The sequence below is a fragment of the Brachyistius frenatus genome, unplaced genomic scaffold (assembly GCF_029030835.1).
Source record: "Brachyistius frenatus isolate BFR_SWC_R1_liver_20210118 unplaced genomic scaffold, ASM2903083v1 Contig_552, whole genome shotgun sequence".
NCBI classification, from domain to species: domain Eukaryota; kingdom Metazoa; phylum Chordata; class Actinopteri; family Embiotocidae; genus Brachyistius; species Brachyistius frenatus.
Window position 1 is genome coordinate 34,072 of NW_027211151.1, and position 21,596 is coordinate 55,667.

General features: G+C 42.4%; 2 protein-coding genes and 1 long non-coding RNA gene across 4 annotated transcripts; 2 read left to right on the plus strand and 1 right to left on the minus strand.

Moving 5' to 3' along the window:
• The first annotated feature begins 769 nt into the window (after positions 1 to 769).
• On the plus strand, positions 770 to 1,738 carry LOC138614703 (RING finger protein 228-like). Its single transcript, XM_069688269.1, has one exon. It carries the CDS (start codon positions 1,026 to 1,028, stop codon positions 1,668 to 1,670), a length of 645 nt encoding a protein of 214 aa, XP_069544370.1. The 5' UTR covers positions 770 to 1,025; the 3' UTR covers positions 1,671 to 1,738.
• Positions 1,739 to 4,021: 2,283 nt separating this feature from the next.
• LOC138614704 (uncharacterized) lies at positions 4,022 to 7,186 on the minus strand. Its single transcript, XR_011310325.1, has 3 exons — positions 6,949 to 7,186; positions 5,457 to 5,522; positions 4,022 to 4,817 (listed from the first exon to the last, which is right to left on the minus strand). It is a non-coding gene; the product is annotated as an uncharacterized lncRNA (long non-coding RNA).
• A 157-nt stretch (positions 7,187 to 7,343) lies between these two features.
• LOC138614697 (fatty acid CoA ligase Acsl3-like) lies at positions 7,344 to 17,780 on the plus strand. 2 transcript variants are annotated; one of them, XM_069688261.1, is made up of 15 exons: positions 7,344 to 7,594; positions 10,984 to 11,450; positions 12,030 to 12,207; positions 12,308 to 12,417; positions 12,631 to 12,769; positions 13,735 to 13,885; positions 14,044 to 14,167; positions 14,442 to 14,513; positions 14,657 to 14,796; positions 15,213 to 15,385; positions 15,553 to 15,627; positions 15,705 to 15,896; positions 15,982 to 16,096; positions 17,079 to 17,236; positions 17,421 to 17,780. In XM_069688261.1, exons 2-15 carry the CDS (start codon positions 11,100 to 11,102, stop codon positions 17,576 to 17,578), a joined length of 2,136 nt encoding a protein of 711 aa, XP_069544362.1. In that variant the 5' UTR covers positions 7,344 to 7,594; positions 10,984 to 11,099; the 3' UTR covers positions 17,579 to 17,780. The 2 variants fall into 2 exon arrangements, with proteins under 2 accessions (XP_069544362.1, XP_069544363.1); XM_069688262.1 differs by lacking the exon at positions 7,344 to 7,594 and adding an exon at positions 7,708 to 7,728.
• Positions 17,781 to 21,596: the final 3,816 nt, after the last annotated feature.

Below are 21,596 nucleotides of genomic sequence, written 5' to 3' on the forward strand. Positions count from 1 at the left end.
GCCATGGGTTTGCCTTGGTAACAGGGGCAACAGGATGCGAGTAGAGTTGGCTAAATACTAGGAATGGGAATTTTCAACATGAATAAATTGTCATATAATCAAAGGCAGCAAAGCCTCTGAAACCTCTGGGTGATAGGTAGGAAGTAGATCGTCAGGTTGTTATTGGAATCTCGTTATAGCCTAGCTACATCAAGTGGATATTGAGCCATGGGAAGTGAGTTTAATTATATGTGGGATATAAGGCCTCGTAGCATTTGCATGAAAGCGACCGTTTCGACATGCATGTCTGCAAGAAAACCTGCATTTTTTTTTTTTTTTTTTTTTTTTTTTTTTTAGGTTTACTACAAATCAGATAAGAGCAGCGTACATTATTTAAACTGATATCTACAAAGCCAGGTCGTTTGCAGCCATCCAGCTTATGAAGGTTCATATGACATGACACCGGAGCTGCAGCTGAAGGTGTCATCGCTGATCGGACTGCTTGGCGCTGTCCACTGCCCGCAGTGCTGAAATTCAGAAGGGGATCAACGCGGTGCCCTGAACTGTCACTGCAGGCGCTAAATTCTTAATTATACGGTTAAATGGGACTATTAAATCCACCTCATACACATGATCCACGCTTGTGACAAATCGACCAGGTGACCAAACTGGGAAATCAATTTGAGCGAGTGTGTTGATTGAATTTTTGTCTTTGTTGTTGTTGTTGTTGTTGTTTTGTTTGAGGGGGGGGGGGGGCGTTTACTGGTTAGTTTTGGTGGTATGATCACGATGCAGCCTCGCCTGCACCCTGTCCACGGGTTGAGCTCCAGGCGGTCACACATCAAGTCTGTTGACGCAACAACCGGATGGAGCTCTGAGTGCTACCGGGAAAGAAGAGAGCTCAGCTCTTACCATCCGGTCATTTCCACCACGGAAAAGATGTATGCCGGTGAAATTTGATCTTCTGTGTAATTAGATAGTGTGATCAAATAAAACAGGACAGTCTGGCCAAATAGAGCCGTGTTTATACAGCCACAGGACGGAAAATGGCGGAGGAGGACAGCACAGGAGGCAGCGGTGGCTCTGCTGCGCCTGACGCATTTCCCAGCGAGGAATACGAGTGCAAAATATGCTTCAACTACTTCGATTTGGACCGCCACATTCCCAAACTGCTTAGCTGCTCCCACACCTTCTGCCAGGAGTGCCTGGAAACTTTGCACTTCAGGGAGGGTCGAGGATGGAGGATTGGTTGCCCCGTGTGTCGCCACCGATCTCCGGTACCGGAATATCAGATTCACAATCTCTCCAACAACACCGCACTGACTGAAGCGTTCCCGCCTCAAGAGCATCAGCATGTGAGCTCATCCAACACAGAGGAGCAGACGGTCTCCCCGCCGACCTCCTCCCAGGAGACCAACGACAGCTGGAAGAGCTTCAAAGACGTTGCGTTTACGACGGGTTTAGGGTGCGCCATCTTCTCCCTGCTCTCCATGGTGGTTCTCTTATTTCTGGGCCTCATCTTTGTCCATAACTTCAACCACGTTTCGTCGCCAGTCGGTCCAGTTTGTCTGTCTGTGGCCAGTGTCCTTGCCCTGTTCTCGCTCATTCTAACTTGGTTAATGTGCATGCTGAAGTACCGACCTGACACTGAGGCAAGCAACTTCATTTACCCCCCATATCACATAATGTAAACCTCTGGCTGCAGAACAAGGAGACACAAACTAAACCTGAGAATAATAAAAGGCAATTTTGTTTTTTATTCTGTTATTTATTTCAGTGTGTTTATGGTGCTTCAATCAGTATTTGTGTGCAGGACTCTAATGATCATAGAATACCTGGGTGACTGTCAGAGGTGGAAACTAATCAAGTACAGTCGTTACTAATTACTTAAAATGTAGTTTAGATACTTGTTCTTTTCTTATGTAATTTCATTTGATGCTACTTCCACTGATACACATCTTAGAGGAAAATCTTGTACTCTCTTCTCCACTACACTTATTTGACAGCTTTAGTTAATTTTCAGATGAAGATTTGACACAATGAAGAATATAACAAGCTGTGAAAATACAGTGGTTTAATCAAAGATTAATCCAGTGGTGTCCAACCTATTTGTCTTCCAAAAATCAGTGTCTAGTCTGGGTCACATTTCAGATGTCTGAGGTTTACACAGTTAAAATATAGATTTTTTTTTTTTCTCTCTGAACTACTCACATGGTTTGATTTGAATTAATATTCAAATTATCCAGTATCTCAGTAAAAATTTAAAGATGAGAGAAAAAGTGCAAAAACTGAAAACAGATTTGTTGATCGTAACTTCTTCCTTTAGTAATCATCTAAAGAGCCCTTATATTTATCTGCTCTCCCAGTGTATAAAACTGGATATCAAGTTATTCAAACTAGCTCCACCTCCAGCAGCTACAACAGTATCATGCTGCTTACACACTGAACAATAATCTAATGGTGTCATGTATAACAATATATCAGTCAGAGGGCCCACACCAGTATTTTTACTTTAATACTTTAACTACATTTTGCTGGTAGTACTTAGATAGTAGGATTTTTCATGCAGAACTTTTACTTGTAAAGTAGGAGTTTTTACATTGCTGTATTTGATACTTTGACCTAAGTAAGAGATCTGAAAACTTCACTGGTCACGTCACACTTGGTCATGGTTTCAGGACACTTGAATACAACAGAGTCATTGTAAGTGTTATTAGTAACACCTGTGATTTTCCTACAATGAAAAGCCCAAATATTTACTTTTGAAAAACAGACGGCAGTATAAACATTACAGCTCAAGCAAAACTTCACAATTAACTGCAAGTAGTCCATAAAAACTACAACTTCATTACAATACATCTTTAAAGTTTGGCATGGCATTCATAAGGTCTTTTAAAGCTACTATACAAGAGTGCGTGTGTGTGTATACTGCATGTATGTGTCCAGCTGTTGATGTGTGACTGATTTATAATCTTCTGTCAGTGCATAATTTCTGACAACATGACCTATTGTGAAGGTGACAGGAACCTGTTTACCTCAACTACCTCTGTGTGATTACACTGAGTCCCCCGTGGTGGACTGGGTCAGCAGGGGATCCCAGGTCAGTGACCCTGAGGGGACATGAGCTTTCACAAGATGAGAGAAATAACTTTGGGGTAGGGGGCCCAAATAAGTAGTGCTGTAAAGTAATGTGACAATGGAAGTGCAGATGACCTCCCAGGGGTCTTAAGTCATCTGATGGGCTTAAATTTGCTTTCCTAAGTCATATAAACTGTAAGAATACATTAACTCCACTAACGACTTGGTCCATGCCCAAATCAGTCTTAAAGATGTTGGTTACGCAGAAATGTGGGATACAAAATCAACTTTTTGTGGATTTGTTTCATATAAATTAGGCATCAAACATATTTCTCATCTCACCAATCATTTCATGATTTATACAATTATAATAACAATGCTGTCAGTTCAAAGGGTTTGAGTTATTAGATCAGTTATGATTAAAGAAGATGTCTCCATTTGGGTTGTATATCTGCTGAATGCCAGTATCACAGTAGGCATTTATCTCCACTTAGTGTTGTTTTAAGAGGCGACACTGGTCTCGGGAGTTAAAATCCATCTCTTTCAGGTCCCTCAAAGGGACTCCTTCATTTGGTCATCCAGTCAGTGAGTAATGCCACTTAAAGGCCACCATGACAAAAGCTTGAGAGAGAGAGAGAGAGAGAGAAAAAGGAGGGGTGGCAGGCTTCCACTGGGAGCCATAGGCAACACTGTGTCTGGGGCAGAGGGCTTCATTTCATGGGGACTGCAGGGCTTAAAGTTAAAGATTACTTTGAAATCTGCATCCCCTACCATTAAACTCTCCCACCGTATCCCACCCTCCCTCCTCCCTCCAGCCGTCACTCCCACTCCAGAAAAATAAAAAGCTGTCGCCACGGAGCAGGGGATGAGTTGAGAGCAGATCCTCTTTGATGACAGAGAAGGATCCTTTTGTTCCCTAATCCCCACACAACCCCCTCCCCGCACCCCCGCACCCCCCCTCCTTCTTCCCTATAAGTCCAACTGGACGTCAAGGGGCTTCATAATCAGCCAGGGGTTCAAAAGTTATTTATTTACCTGTTTAACTTGAAGAGTGAAATGAAACAGTTAAAGTTGATATTTTTGTGGTGTTTCCAGTCTTTTTAAAGTGGCAAAAACAGGAAGGAAACGTACAATTTAGGAAATAGTCACATGACCCAGGTCTGTGGTTGTCATAGGTGGATCCCGGGGGAGCTGCCATTAGCCACAATGTCAAAAGAGAAGGGGTCACCGAGAAACAGACAGTTGCAGGATACATTTCCTCTCTTCCTGCGTCTTGTTTTAAGTGTGTGCAAAGTGTGACTTTGTGTCATTATCAGATTGGACACACATATTTCACAGAAGAGATGAAAGTGTTCCTTTTACTCGTAACATCTGCCCTCTGATGGTTTGTGTCCCATCACGACCTCAAAGACATAGCCTGAGGAGGGCGATTATCACCCGTCTGTACGCACTTTGGCTCGTCATGTGACCACACGTTTGTGTTGGATGTGCGTGCCCCGAGCTTGTGTGTGTGTATGTGGTGGAAAAGGTGTGATTTATGTGTGTTTGCGTGCATGTATTTGTCAGGATATGTGTGTAAGGACATATGGCCTAACAAGCATGTGAAAAGTCCAAAGACAAGTGAGAAGGGATCAATGTCCAGGGTCAAAGTGTGAAACGCAGCTTACATTTTACTTTCATGTTGATCTTGAGATGTCGAAGAAGACTGTCCTCCTCTGTCCGTCCTCTGTCTCACAAACAATCCCTGTAGGATTTTCTCTCTGTCAAGTTGAAACAATAATAAATAGCATGAAAGAGAGCAGTGGACACCCATGATAAAAATGCACACTCACTCCCTCTGGTGTAGAAAAGGGATAATGCAGGAAAAGAAAAGATTAGCCCTTTAAATTATTAAATTAAAAATAAACTAATTTTTTTTTAAATAATTTTACATTTTGTTTGTTATTGCATTTACATTTTGCCTGTCTCTCTCTTCAGAATAAACCCAACATCCCACATGTACGCTTTATACATTTTGTCAGAGTGGTCGACAAAGTATCATTCAATGTCTTGGTCAAATACACCGGTGAATGATGCCGGTATGTTTAACACCAACCACCATCAGCTCTTTTTGGTAGCAGCTTCTTTTTGTGCTGGTAAGTAAACAACCAAATTTAGGGCAATCTGACTATATCGTTCCTGTAAATGGTCACCAGTTACTGCCATGGGCCAGGTTACATTGATTTTCAACAGTAGCACTATGACATACATTGTTGCAGACTGTTTTATGAGGGCTGTTGCCTGTCAAATGATTCCATTTCAGGGAAATCAATGGTTTTTATCTATCTGCTACATTTTTAGAGGGATTAAAATAAAGCTGAGAAAGCTCAAGGAGGAGCGTCCTTCCTGAGCTTTCTTACCGGCTGCAGCTTCATCTCCATACGCTCATTTTCCTCATCTGGATCATTCCCGTCTCCCTCATCATCCTAGGCTAACACATACAAATGAGAAAACACAATTGAATAGGGAAAGGAAATGACGGCAGAAGGGATAAGTTGGGGGAGATGTACAAATAGCAACGAACCAAGGCCAAAAAGTTTGGAGACAGATAGATAGGAGGAAGAGAAACGTCCCCTGCACCCTTATTCCAAACTTCACTGAAAATTATCCAGAAACATGAAACGGCACGTCTTCAATACTCTCCGTCAACTACCTTCGTTGAAAATTTTGATAATTACGACAGATTTTATGAGAATAAATTGTGTTAAAACCATGTCGTATGTCTTACTTTACAATGTGCTTCAATAAAATTGTGTAAAAGTCAGTTGCAGTTATGTATGATTGATTAAAGATGAGGAAAATGTATTGGCACTACCAGCAGATCAAAATTAATTTTACAGTCTATACGACTACATTTTCTACACTTAAAACTTGAAAGGAGCTCAGTCATATATACAACCACAGAAGGAACTGAACTTCACTTCAAAGAGGGTTTCATACTTTATCTTCATGTATTTTAATAAGCAGCCTACGATATGACTGAATGTCTTCATTAAAGTAGGATTACATTGGATTTTTGGGAGCTTGCTGGTGCCAAGGTTTTCTTGAAATAATATTTTCTGTATAGGCTAGTTTAATATGCTGGGTCTTTGAGTGAATATGAATGGATATGATTTGTGTTTTTTCACTTTTGTGTAACATTTTTAATTTTGCATTTATCATCCGTTGATTTATTTTGGTTTTTGATAAAAAACAGTTGTAATTTGTTTACAAATAATTGATAGAAAAAATAGGCATGCCGATTTAAAAATGGATTCTGTCAACTCGGTTAATAAAACTAAATAACCTGTAAACCTACGTGTCCTATTCAAAACAATGGTTTACCCGTTTAAAGTTTGTGCATTCAGCAGTGGAAAAAGTAACTAAGTACATGTAGCCTACTTAAGTACAATTTAGAGGTAGGCCTACTTGTACTGTACTGAGTATTTACGTTTCATGCTACTTTATATTTTCACTCCGCTCCATTTCAGAGGGGAATATTGTACTTTCTACACCAATACATTTATTTGACAGCTTAAGAACTACTTTTCAGATGAAACAATTGTTGTAGTTTTACTTAAGTAAGATTTTGAATGCATGACATGTATTTTTATTTTATTTTATGATTTTTCGTTGTGGTATTGCTACTTTTCTTTCAGACTAGTTGTGAGTAAACTACTCCTTCCACCGCTGTTTGCATTGCAAATTGATGCGGTTCCAGCTGGTCCACGGATTGCTACAGTAGGTAGGAGGTAGACGAGTCCACAAAGAGATATAGCCAAATGAATGTCCGTAATACCAAAATAACCACACAAGAGACTGCAGTCCAGCACAGACAGGTAGTACACAAAATTGCGTTGCACGTTTTATTACCATACGTGTTGCCTCCTCACAACACTTTTGTCTGGTTCACACTCTCGGGAGCTCTTCCTTGGCACAATGGAGTTAACACTCGATAAGAACTAAAAAAAAAAAATAATAATAATAATAAAAAACGGAAAATAGAAACCTGTTCAGCAAACGGGTCGCGAAGGCGGGTCGGCCAGCGGCAGGCCCGTTCAACTGAACCGGAAACCCGGGTGTAAAACCCGCCACATTGTGTCGGTTTGCGCGCTGTCTACCTAAATGACAGTCCGGACAGCTGCGACCGCGAGTAACCTCGCTGACGTCCCCCCCCCCCCCCCGCCCTACGCCCCTCCCCCCAAAGCACGCGCCACCTCCAACGCTCCAATCGCTGAAGGAGAAATCTCACGACGTCATTCAGCGACTTCCGGGCTGGTAACGCTGGCCCGGTGATGCTCAGATTTTCTTTTTTTTTTTCCACAATTTCAACTTAATTTTGCAGTATATTTTTTTTGTTTCTTTTCCCCCCGTAACGCGTTTACGGTTCCGATTTATAAGCGAACACAACGTGTTCGTAGATTATGTTGGATCTCCCGCCGGAGCTTTGGTTCCGAGGATAAACACAAGACACCGTCCGGTCCCGCGGCAACTCTGGCGTAGCGCCCTGAGGAGAGAGGTGAGGATCCGGGCTGCTCCTGCAGATGTTTGATTGTTAGCGACCGGTGACGCTCGGCGGCCCCACGCCGTACGATTCGTGCACGACACGACGTGCGTGCGGTCGCCGTTTAATTTCTCAGGGAAATTGTGCCGGTAAACAGTTTTTGTTGTTGTTTTTTTGTTTTTTTACTCCCACAAGCAGCGGGCCAACAACAGCTGGTTAGCTGAAGCTAAGCGCTATCTCCGCTAGCTGCTCGTGTGTGTGTGTGTTTGAGCTGTCCACGCTAGCTGCTAATCTCGATGTCGCCTCGCCAGCTTTTTACTACGTCCGACAGCGTGGAGTGAAATAATGTCACGATATTAGCTGTCCAGAATGAAACATGTCTGCTTACTAGTCAGCTTGTGATACGATATCTAAAATTATGTGCAGGTTATCTGATCCTTTTTGTGATCTTATCTACTTTTTTTTTTTTTTTTAAATATATATATATATATATATATATATATATATATGTATGTATATATATATATATATATATATATATATATATGTGTGTGTGTGTTCTGTTTTGACTTTCACAATCAAACAAACATTTCCATAAGCTGCACTTCTGTACTGCTTGCGTATATCACTGCCAATACATCCCCAAAGATGCTCAAAAGTATGTACTCACAGTAAACAAAAAAAGAAAAACTATGTAAACAACCAAGGCGAAACAAAAACTACATGTAGGAAGGAACTGATCCTTTTTTTTTTCTTCTTCTTCTTTTTTTTTTTTTACAACCTATTCATTGATTTGTGAAGATAAAGTCTTTCCTCGCATAGTTAAACCCATTTCTCGAATTGTTCTGGTTTATGACTGACAAAAGCTGCTGTCGTCTCCATTCTGTAAATGACCATTGTTATGTTCACTCATGCATTTAAAGCCGGGTGATTTACGATTTCATGGTAAGAATCTCCTTACCAGCTGCCAGCAAGTATGCCCCTTACATATTTCTGTTTTGTTTTTTTTTTTTCAACCATCTTGAGTTGTATACCTGAGATATTAGGTCATATTCTCCGGGTAGCATTTTACATTTATAAACATCTTGTAGGCCCACGATGTATCCCTCTCCAGCAGTCTTGAGCTTGATCTACTTTTAAGATAAGGACACACATATAAGCACTGATAATGACGATGTAGCTTGCGCCTCTCTTAAGGCGTATGACAAACGTTGACAGCTCAACAAGCAAATCAGCGCTGAATAAATAGACTATTGTGAATTAAATTGTTCCCAAATTCTAATTGTAGAGTGGGAAAGTTACATTTTAGCATCATGCTGCTTTCCTGATGCTCACTCACACACTGGCACTGTGGACAACATGTTCAGTGTTCAAATGCGATTTTTAGGCTTAATGCTGCATCATTGAATAAAATACCGTCGTTATCGCTCGTGTTTTTTTCTTGTCCCGTGTCTGCTGGCTCACATTCTTGTCCTCGAGTTATCCTGGTAACGCGGTAAACTGATATCGAACGCAGGATCATTTCCATGTCAAAACATCATTCACCTGTGTGTTTGTTTAATAGTGCTGTAAAGCATGTGTCAGCTTTGTAGCATTACAATTATATGATGACATTTTTGAATAATTTGTGTGGTTACTGTAAAACTACATTTTTGTTCAGTCATTGTAACTGTGAGCTCCATGTTACTCACTCTCTTTCCAAATATGTTTTTATATATATATATATATATATATATATATATATATATAGTTTTGATCATGCATCATGTCACTGGTGAAATAGTGATGAGGAGAGGGTGTGTCTACCTTGTTCAAAGTAAAGTACACACTTACTTAACTGGTACTACAAGTGTTAAATCAAACCCGGGCGACTTTTCACCCACCTCGCTTTGCCTCTAGCGTGTCTGTGCGTTCGCTCTGTCCAAATACAGTGGGATTCTGTTGGTTGGTTGTGGTATGTGTCAGTTGCTGTGGAACAGGTGAGACGTGTTCATCCTTCAGTGCTTAGATTAAAAAAAACTCAATCACAAAGGCAGTTGCGGTTTTGAGTTGGAGCTGCGTAAGCTGAATATTTTCTTCAGTAAGAAGTAAAAAAAAAAAAAAAAAAACACGATTATTACTTGTACAGCACTTGATAAATATGTAGTTTAACGGTAGATAACAGGCAAAAACAGCACCTACGCACTCGTTTTACAATAACAGGCTTTTTCTGGGTTTGTTTCTGAGGTTAAAAGTCATGAATTTGTTGAAGTATCCAGAGGAGGAAGTTTGGAGCACGTGCATAAACATCCACAGGCACACATGCTGCTTTCAATTAATAGTGAACATCAAGAGGCAGCCGCCTGTTGATGTGCGGCAACAAAAACATTGGTCTGTGCAGTATAATGTTGCACTGGCTCTGGTGTCAGAGTCCTGAATGGAGCCCAAGAGTGTGCTGCAGTGCAGGTGACCAGTATTGGGTTACCTAGTTGGCTCACACTTAACCTGAAGTCAATCAGATCAGTTTCTTGTATCCTATGTTTGTATGGAGCCTGGAGCAGCCCTCCTCATCGGTCAGTGCGAGATTCTTACCAGTACTGTTACATTAGTTCGGCCAGGATAGGCTAACCCTCCCATGTGACCTCTGGGCCTCTTCTTGTAAGCTGCAGAATGAGTCACTGCTAGCGAGAGTGCTAGCGTGGACAGGCTCTGTGGCTGCTACATGGTTACACTGCAAATTACACTCTGGCCTTAAGCATACACTACTAATAGCTGAGCTGTCCACGAGACGGTCCGAGTTGTTCCAACGGTTTTTGTACTGTTGCCAAACTACTTAGAGCAGCGACGGGCACAGCACATGGTACACTCCTGATGCAGACTATCTTAGAAAATCAACAGTTGTCTTTTCCAGCAATATATCAAAGCTCGTTTGATCTACATGATCTATTTTATTCAAGTAGGGCAGCAGCTAACAATTATCTCCATTAGGTCGTCACACTTATTTTTCGACAAAATGTGTCAAAATGATGTAAAGTGTTACTTTAATATTGTTTATTTAGTCTTCCGAACAACCAAAATTGCACTCAAATGAAACGGAGAAAAGTAGAAAATCTTCACACAAGAGAAGAAGTTCACTTTTGATCTGCTAATCAGTTCATGAACTAAGCTCTGTTCTTAAATGTTGATCATGCTAAGTGTTGTAGCATCGTGTAAGGCCGTCCTCCGCGCAGCTGGGCCAGTGAGACAAATAGCGCTGACCGAGAAGCAGCCTAAGAATAGGCAGAGTCGGTCTTCATGCAAGCAGGGATTCATTTACCAGAAGGCTGTTACTCGCATTCTCTGCAGCTCGGTCTTTCAAAATGTGCTGACACGTCTTTACTCCAGACTACGCTTCTAAAATTTCATGTTGTTTGTCTGTCTTGCAGGTCTGTCAGCAAGAACCTTCAGCGTCGGGTCAGAATACTTCCAGAGGAGACACGAGCACAGTGTGTCGTTGCTCTTTGGGTTTGATTCATCTCCACCACCGACTTCATCCCTGAAGATGAAGTTGAAGGAGGATTTGAACCCCTTGCTGCTGCAGGTGTTCCGCTCTGTCGTCTGGGTGTACTCCGTTATCACCTTCATACCGTGGTACTTCTTCTCCGGCGCTGGCGCCAATTTGGAACGAGCCCGCCGGATCAAGGCACGCTCAGTGACCAGACACCCGGCAGGGCCTTACAGAGCCATCAACAGCCAAGAGAAGCTGGTGGCATGGCTGCACCCCGGGGTGGACACCCTGGACAAAATGTTTGAATACGCCACGGAGAAGTTTCCACAGAGAGACTGTCTGGGCACCAGGGAGGTACTGAGTGAGGAAGACGAGATCCAGCCTAACGGCAAGATCTTCAAAAAGGTGAGAGACATGGACCCGCTGCTCATGCACCTTGTTTCATTTGACTTTTAAATGTTTGGTTTGTCAGGAGGAAGGATGTAGTCGAGTCAACGGGTGGGTCCTCTCATCACATTTAGGTGTGGAGCTGCAGTGTGAGGTGAATCTGTTGGATTACAGGAAGTTTGATTGTGTCTAAGTCTGCCGCTGTGCACACTGGGAGGGATGTGGGTGGAAGAGCAGCACTGGTCCTTTGTCTCTGCTGAATTAACACCTGCATTGCCACCACAGCCCTGTAGATGGCACTCACTGACTGCATATGAATAACGTTGACTGGTACCAAAAGGAAGCACTTTGAGTCATCGGTTTCAGTATCGCAGCAACGATTATTATTGCCTGCAACATCTTGCATGGGCTCCATGTTACCCATCTCCTTGTTCCTCGCATTGCAAAGCAGTGCACTTATTGATCCATCAATGTGATGGATACCATGGCTGTCATCACTCGGGTCATGTTTGTCCTGTAGACTAAAACTGTCCCAGAAAAGATCTTGTTTGGTGTCGTATGTTGGCATCGACTTTAATGCTGCATCTCCCTCTGCAGGTGATTCTGGGGAACTATAACTGGCTCTCGTACGAGGAAGCCTACCATGCAGTAAAGTGCTTCGGCAGCGGTCTGGCAGCTCTCAGTCAGAAGCCTCAGTGTAACATCGCCATCTTCTGTGAGACCAGAGCTGAGTGGCTCGTGACAGCTCAGGCCTGCTTCATGTACAATTTCCCACGTGAGTGACAGAAGCACAGACATGTGTATTCGCACCTTCTTCAGCCTGCAGTAAAACCCTTGAGATGACTGATCAACTTCACTGTGATTGACCTTCCTAGTTGTGACCCTATACTCCACTCTTGGGCCCATGGCCATCGCTCACGGCCTGAATGAGACGGAGGTCACGCACATCATCACGAGCAAAGACCTCCTTCAGAACCGTCTCAAGGTACCTGCTCACAGTTATCATCTGTCTGTCCACCATGTGTACTTTGTTAAACAAAGGCGACTAAATGACTGGTTGTTTATTGTGTAACATTAGAGCCCGATTAGAAGCTCAGTTTGCTTCATTACTTTTTCCTCTCACTCACTCACTCACTCCTCCTCCTCCTCCTCCTCCTCCTCATACCCCCTCCCACTTACATCCAACCCCACATCCAAGGCCATTCTGTGTGATGTGCCAAGGCTGAAGTATATCATCGTAGTGGACAGTAAACCCACAAGCTGGCTAGACATGCCCAGAGGCATCATGGTCTACAACATGAACACAGTGAAGGAGATGGGATCCAAGCCGGACAATAGTAAGTATTTGTGCAATGTGATTAAAAAGATTTATAATTTTGTCGGGGAAATGGAAGTACACTGATGGAGGCTTAATACAAAGCCAACACCATAATGTGTAATTAAAGTGATGTGCTGTGCCTGACAGAGTCAGCAAGAGATCAAATCACCACTTGCCCAATGCTGCGATTTTAGGAAAATGAGAGGAAACAGAAACCATATCGGTGTTCTGGAATCACTGCAGCCATGTTTTTTAATTATTCTCTTTTTCAATAAAGAAAAGAAACATGGAATATTCTAAAAAATCTCACAGTAAATAGAGCACACAAAACATACAAAATATTAACTTGCATAAAATAATTGGAGCCAACTGTCCTTCAGTCGCATAAAAAAAATAGTAATAATAATAATTCAATATATAACTTAACCCTCTGAACCCCACAACCAGCCAGCAGGTTTGAAAGGCATGTTTTCTTTGAAACATTGCCAAAATTACACCATTTATTATAGCCATAAAATGTAAAAATAGTCATTATTTTCAGGTTTTCACATTTCAGGCAGTCTTTGAACTACTTATGCACCAAACAAAAAAAATAATCAAATCTAAGCTTAAAATAGTGATATTTGATCAAAATCTCTTTATTCTACTTGTGTCATTTAAAATGACCCTGTGAATAAACTGCTTGCGCGAATCATTCTTTAAAATACCCACAATTCTGTGTTTCTCAGCGCAACTGGGAATCCTCGAATGTCTCTGCTGAGACCAACAGCTGTAGGTTGAACCACAGAGGAGATAGGACAGAGTTTTAATCATGTAAATAGTTCAATGTGTAACATGTTAAGTTTATTTTTACATTTAGCACCAATAGTTCGATTTTAGTTTTTTTTTTTAGTGACCAAACACGTCTTCATACGAATAACTAACAATGTCGGTTTGAGCTTTTTCTCCTCTAATCATCTCCCCTCTGCTCTTCTGTCTCCATAGTTGCAGTAGAACGCAGACAGCCAGTACCCTCGGACATCGCCGTCATCATGTACACCAGCGGCTCCACAGGCATACCCAAGGGTGTCATGATCTCCCATGGCAACATCATCGCCGGCATCACAGGCATGGCTGAGCGAATCCCAAACCTGAAGTATGCCGATATCAAATTCACTGCTGTTTCTCTGACACTTCCTCTCTTTGAGTGTTTGTTTTTTTTATCTTCTCATACTGCTGAGCTATTTTTTTGTATCTCAGTCATTTTTCCACAGTGTCTATTGTTAATTAATTTGCTGATTTTTATGCTGGCAGCGAGACGGACACCTACATTGGGTACCTACCCCTGGCCCACGTTTTAGAGCTCAGCGCAGAGCTGGTGTGCATCTCTCATGGCTGCCGCATCGGCTACTCCTCCCCTCAGACTCTCGCCAACCAGGTCAGTGCACGAACGGACAAACAGACTTTGTGTCCAGTCGGTGTTGTATTTCTCTCTCTTAACGGTGCACTGTAATACAAAGCAGAATTCAAGGCTTTTCATGATGTTCTCTGAAAGGTCCTACTTGAATCCTGTCCTGTTTTTTTTTTTTTTTACACTGGCCCCACAATAAATTCATTATCCATTCAGGATGCGGTCAATTTTAAAGCTCACGTACCCACCTTGGTGTTGACTGACCAATCAGCTGACCAGTTGTCTTGTTTTATTTTCACAGTCTACGAAGATCAAGAAGGGCAGTAAAGGGGACACCAGTGTGCTGAAACCTACTCTCATGGCTGCTGTACCAGTAAGTCTTTCACATCACCAGTCATTATGTATCACACTAAAAATCAGGCTGTAAAAATGTCCACCGGTGATAGCGTGGCCAGAGAGGGTGCACTTTAAATGTGAACGGTGATATGTGAGAGTCTACCGGCCTGGTGTGTGCAGGAGATCATGGATCGTATCTACAAGAACGTAATGACCAAAGTGGAGGAGATGAGCAAACTTCAGAAGACGCTCTTTGTGTTGGCGTACAACTACAAGATGGAGCAGATTTCAAAGGGTTACAGCACGCCTCTCTGTGACAGGTAACACACACACACACACACACACACACTACACCCCCTTACCCCGTGAACCTGCAGCAAAAAAAAAAACTCCTGACATTTATTTTCTCTGGTATACATGAGCAAACATTAACCTTTCTCTACATGGCTAATCATAACCTGGCACAAATTCTTCATCTAAGCCCTGTTAACATCAAACCTCTACAAAAGGTCTTGGGAATTATTCTCTAGCTTGTGTGAATCAGTGGGCAGTATTGACTCTGATATTGTGTTTGCACAGAACATTCCCCAGTATGAGTCAATATCTGGACGCTGTGTTGATTTTGAAAACTCTCAATGTGTTTTTTTCCAGTATTTGTTGTTGTTGTTGTTGTTGTAAGTCCCATCCACCTCTCTCATATTATCCCCCTGCTGTAAATTCTCTCTTTGTTTCTCAGATTGGTGTTCAAACGGGTGCGTGCGCTCTTGGGTGGGAACACGCGGGTGCTGCTCTCCGGCGGAGCTCCGCTCTCGGCTGCCACCCAGCACTTCATGAACATCTGTCTGTGCTGCCCCGTGGGGCAGGGTTACGGCCTTACGGAGACTTGTGGAGCTGGCACAATCAGTGAGGGTAAGAGGGGTAATGGGGGGGGGGGGGAATAAGACGGCAGAAAATGTGAAAGAGTGGCTGTTTGCACTTCGGGATGTTGAAAGGGGAACAATTATTAATAGACAGCTTGTTTATTTTTGGCATAATTGCTCATATTTACCATGCTAAGCCTTTGCTGGTATTTTCAGTGTGGGACTACAGCACAGGACGGGTTGGTGCGCCACTGGTTTGCTCAGAGTTCACACTGAAGGACTGGGAGGAGGGTGAGTGGAACTGCAGGAAATCAATCCTGAGAGAAGCCAGATTTTCTTTCTAATCAACGAGTTCTGTGCTCCTCCAGGTGGTTACTCCAGCACAGACAAACCCAACCCACGAGGAGAAATTTTGATTGGTGGGCCCAATGTATCCATGGGTTACTACAAAAGTGAGGGCAGGATCCATGAGGACTTCTTTGTGGATGAGAAAGGCCAGAGATGGTTCTGCACCGGAGACATTGGAGAATTCCACCCTGACGGATGCCTCAAGATAATCGGTGGGAAATCCACAAACTAGTGTATGTTTTTGTGATAAAAGTGTTGAATCGAATAGGATTGTGATAGTTGTTCTCTTCTCACAAGACCGCAAGAAAGACCTGGTGAAACTGCAGGCTGGAGAGTACGTCGCTCTAGGAAAAGTGGAATCTATTCTGAAGAACTGCCCGTTCATAGACAATATCTGTGCCTACGCCAACAGGTAAAATCCAGCACACACTCTCTGAACCTCTTTATTCCTTTGTGTCTTGACACTGGGAAAAAGTATTGATGGAAATCTTCGAACTTCTGACTCCAGACTTAAAGGACCCATATTGTATAAATTCAGTTTTGTCTCTTCCATTTCTCTTTTGACTATAAAGCAGCTCGAGGTGCTGTAAATACTGTGAAAGTGTCAAAATGCTCAAGAAAGAAATACTCACAGCCTGCATTCAGCAACTGTCCTGTTTGGACATCTGTAAATTTGTGATGTCACAAATTCATGCTTATGTCATATGTCCACCTGCAGGCGGTCTAGGCTTTTATGAGGATGAAAAAATTAAGCCGCAAAATCGGAGGAAATCTATAGTTGCCCTGGGCGTGTGTCACTCAGAAAAGAGCCAGCCAATCAGAAGAGAGGGTCATTGACATTGAAGTGAATTGAAGACACAGACACAAAACAACCTGTTTTTGGTAGAGCTCCAGGGAGCTTATGACAGGAGATGTTAAACTATATTGTCTGTCTTATCTGGCTTCCCTAGCTCATGTGATCACTGTCCTCCATTGTAAGGCAATGTCTGTATAGATGGAGACAGGCTGGTGTTCCCAGATTACCCAGGTTTCAAGGATGAGACAGGTGCTTCCTCTTATCTGGAGACATAGAACATTCTAGAGATCAATCTTAAGGGTAGAAACTGAGAGATGGATTGGCTTAACACTTTGACACTTGTCAGTCTGTCCCTCCTTTATTGAGTTCTGTCAATATACATCACTGCTTGTGGGTCACTGTTTTGACTCAGGGCGGTCACCTTTGATTTCTTCACTCCATCGCAGGACCTTTAACTCTTTGCTAATGCAGATCCAACAATGTAATACCATGGCAGCTATTTTTTTTTCTTGTTTTTTTTTTAAAATTATTTTTACCTGCTTCCTTTCTTTACCTCTTTATTACTAAACTTGAAGATTATTCTTTTCCTGTTGTTTAGTGACCAATCATACGTGATCAGCTTTGTGGTGCCTAACTACAAGCAGCTGATGACGCTGGCGGAGCAGAGGCAAATAAGAGGCACATGGGAAGAGATCTGCAACAGCTCCCAGATGGAGAAAGAAGTCCTCCGCATCATTACTGAGGCTGCTATCTCAGGTAGGGGAGGAAAAAGCCTCACTATCTTTCCAGTACAACATTGTTAAGAAACCTGAAGTGAGACATGCTGGTGATACACTCTGTCAAGTCATCACTTCAGACTTAGTGTGGTATCCTCGTGCCAGACTTCGCACCCGTGTTAAACCGTATCTGTCAGGCTGACTTGTGATTCTCCCCCAACCAGCAAAACTGGAGCGGTTTGAGATTCCCAAGAAGATCCGGCTGAGTGCGGAGCCCTGGACACCAGAGACGGGTTTGGTCACTGATGCATTCAAACTGAAACGCAAGGAACTCAAAACACACTACCAAGAAGACATTGAGAGGATGTATGGTGGGAAATAACACAGGTACACTCCAAACAACACATAAACACATATATTTCCACACACAGGGAGCTCAGCCCAGGATTACTTCAAGAGGAGTTTACATACAGGTAACACACACACACACACACACACACACACACACACACACACACACACTATTACAGACACACAGAGACACCTCTGCTTCCCTGCGACCAGCTTTGATCAAAGCAGGGGTGGGCGGGGGGGGGGGGGCCTCTTGAATCCAGCTTAATGCGCTCTGTCAAGACCAAATGGCAGAAAGGTCCCTCATAAACAACTGAGCCAGCCAGACGCGCGCGGTGTAACGCTCTAACCACCTCCTCTTCGAAGGATTTAGCCCTTTGAGTTGCTATGACTACCGAGGCAGCACATGAAGCCGGACCTTTGCATGACTCTATGAGTGAAACAAATGTCAGGCTAGACGTATCTGAATCTATGTCGGCGCCGCGCCTTCTCCGTTGCTTCTCCTCCTGCTCTCCCCCCTCTGGCTCTCTGGAGCATCCGACCAGCACAGCTCGGTTGCGGATGTGTAGTGCAGATATCTGGCAGGGACCACGGGGTAGCTGACGGGGATCCCTCCTCCTGGGCTCTATAAGTAACATTCAGGTTGGAATCTTTGCAGGGATCTCCATTCTTTAATGATTTATTTTTGATCTGTGTTGCTATGTTTCCTTCATGTTTGGTTTGTCAGCTTTGACATCCATTTAATAGGTATATTTCCGTGCGAGGAACCGGCGTCGCGAAGCCATGAGAGATTGAGCATTAAAATGTTTTAAAATACCTTTTCTTACTGTTATTTTATGGTGGTTATTTCTGCCCAGGGGTTTTATTTCTCTGCTTGTTTTTTTTTTTTTTTATTATTATTATTTTTTTTTTATGATTTCCATTTTGTTTATGCTAATTGTACTTTTATGAACTTTGTTTACAAACCCCCACCTCCCTTTAAAAAAAACAAAAACCAACCAAAACAAACAAAAATATATTTTTGTCCCTTTATTTGCCTGTGTCCCAAAGTTTGTACATTTGAGTGTGTGTTTACTGACTTTACTAGTACAAGCAATGGTGTCTTCAGTCCCTTCTCCTCCCAGCCTTTGCGGCAAGGTCAGACATTAGTGGTAAATGTCATCCAATTGGGACTTTTGGGATTATTTCGTAGGTTCAATGACATACACGAGCCCTGCCACGTCTACCACGTATTCCTCCAGTCATGACCAATATGGTCATGATCAAGTATGGATGTCTCCAAGGGAACTAAGCTTACTGTAGAAAACTAGTTACATTAGTTAGCCGGTCATTGATTGCTGTCCACGTTACTTTTTGGTGCAACTGTACATGTTATCCTTTCTATCATAGATCTAGCTACTATTACGTTTAGCTCAATTTTTTTTTTTTTTACTTATAAATATGAAATACAAAATGAATGTGCAATATTTATACTCAAATTTTAAACTAAAGTATGTAATAAGGATATTAAAAAAAAAAAAAAAAAATGCACAGACATTAATAACCTCTCCGTGGTTTAGGCCTCCACCTCTGCATAACGGACGGCCTGTAGGAAACAACATATAGGAATAAAGATGGTAGAGAGACACTGATAGGGAAGTGTAGATGTAGCCCATTCTGAACATACTGTGCTGAAAATGCCATGTTCCTTTTTAATAAGGCTGTAAAGTGAAAATGTAATATTTGGCATTGTAGAAATTGCATGATGAAAAGTGTGCAAGTGTACCAAAGCACCTGAATGAGAGAATTGAACTACATTGGAACAACTGAAGAATTCCTTTATGAAAACACGCCATGATTTTATGACAAGTATAAGCTCAGTTCACTTCACAGAGTACAAGTAACATTTCTGTATCTCCAGACTGTATGTATGATACTGTACTATATGCGCAATGTATATAAAAGGTTCTACAGTCCTACAGGTTTCTGTCACCTGACATTTATTTGAGCTCGTGTCAAACGCATTAATAACTTAAGTTTTCAGACTGGTGGTGATAGTCTCCTTACGGCATCAGAGGCTGAGTGACTTTCTCACTTCAGTATTTCTTTCTTCTCTTTAGGTTTATGGATTGAAGCTTAAACAGGTCAGTGGTCCTATCTCGCAGCCGCCTTTTCTGAATGCGAACCCCGCTTTGCTTGTACTGAAGACACATAGCAGTAATAATAAAGGTACAGTTAGGTACTCCAACGGCGTCTCCTTCTATTAGATGTTTATTAGCTCAGTACAGAACTGTTGTTTGACCATACTCCCCTGACGGCAGGAAAACCCAAATCTCTCTCCTGACATTTAAGCTAAAAGTCAGTAGCTTACTGTGCTGTTTGATGCTTTTTCTCTGCCTGGCTAGAGGCGGCTAGTTGCCTTCCGATACACATGAGCTGTCTTCAGGGGTCTTAAGAATGTGAAGCACTCTCCGCGTTTAGTCGACAGCGCACGTGTCGTGTCCCACTAACAGCATTCATCCGAGCTAACGACGAGGTGGAGACAGTGGGATGGTGCGCAGATGAGCTTCACTGCTCGTGCCATCTTCACCTGCTTTGTAAATAGGTTGAGAGGGAGCGGCTCAATGATCAAAGTTCATTAAAAACTACCAAGAACTGTACAGGTGTAAAGGTTCCTGTGAATATATTTAATAATCTTTGTTATTGACCAGTTTTTTTTGGGGGGGGAGGGGGGGTCTCCTTGTTTTTGTGTGGTTAAGTGGCCCTGCAAGCTGAGCTACTGCAAATGTCTCCTTCCTTATTTATTTGTGATTTGGCCTTGAAAATAATGTAATGAAATAAACAAGTTTGTGTTGTAATTACTGCTGGTCTTGTGTGTTTTAGTCGTGTGCAAGTGTGTGTTGAAGACTGAGGCATTGCATGTTACTGATAATCATCAGCTTGATTGGAATCATCCTGAAACCAGAGTTTCTATGGCAACGAAGGCCAGTATGTCTGTACGTGTGTGTGCTTGAGAGAATATGGTTTGTGAAAGGCTGCGATGCAAACAGAACATGCATTTCAAAGCTAGTAAACAAAGGATTTTTCGAGATACATGTACTCCTGCTCCTTACACGTACACCTAGTGCTCTGTGAGAAAGCCTGGATCCAACATTTTTAGGCCAATTATGAGCATTAGGAGTACAATTAACCAGTTTGTATTGATTCATCTTGCAACTATTTTGTTGATTATACTCTATAAAATGTCAGAAGACATTGAAAATACCTCTTTCCCTGGGCCAAGCTGACATACTTTCATTATGTCCAACCAATTCTCCAAAATCCAACAAATTCTGATCATCTTCTCAATTAACTAATTGTTTCAGGCAATCAGCAGTAAACAATGTAACCCTGCAACTAGTGTGTTTCCACTTCATTCATTTGCTCTGTGCTAACACACCTCCAGCTCTGAGGAATTAGACTGTAAAAGGTGGGGTTAGTTAAATGCAGGTAAAACAAATACAAAGAAAATACAATTCATGGAAGTGAGACTGTGCAAGCAAAGTTTGCAATATTATGCACATTACAGTGTACACCTTAAAAAAAAATAAAAAAAATCTAATCATTCAGAAGTGAGCCTTTAATGTGTTCGAGAACAGTTCTGTCTTTCAGCATTTCATTTCATTTTTCTTGTTTGCCCCTCCTCTCCTCTCGGTTCCCTCCATCTAGCCCTATGGGAGGAGTGAGTGAGTCAGAGGCATAAAGCTCCCTTCATTAGCCCACTGATTCTGACGCACGCACGCACGCCCCCCCCCCCCCCCCACCCACACACACGCACACACACAGAGTGAAGAGTGGCTGTACCACAAAGACAACAACAACAGCACAGCAGCAGAAAACTGAAGGACATCTTCCATATTGTATGAATGTGGGTTGTGCTTGTATGTATGTGTGTTTCTTTGTCTCCTCTTTGCTCTCTGATACTTTATTCCAACTTTTTTCTCTTTCACCTATACTCTCTCTCTCTCTCTCTCTCTCTCTCTTTGTGTCTCTCTCTGTCTCTCTCTCTCTCCCCAGCTCCTTGTGCTTGG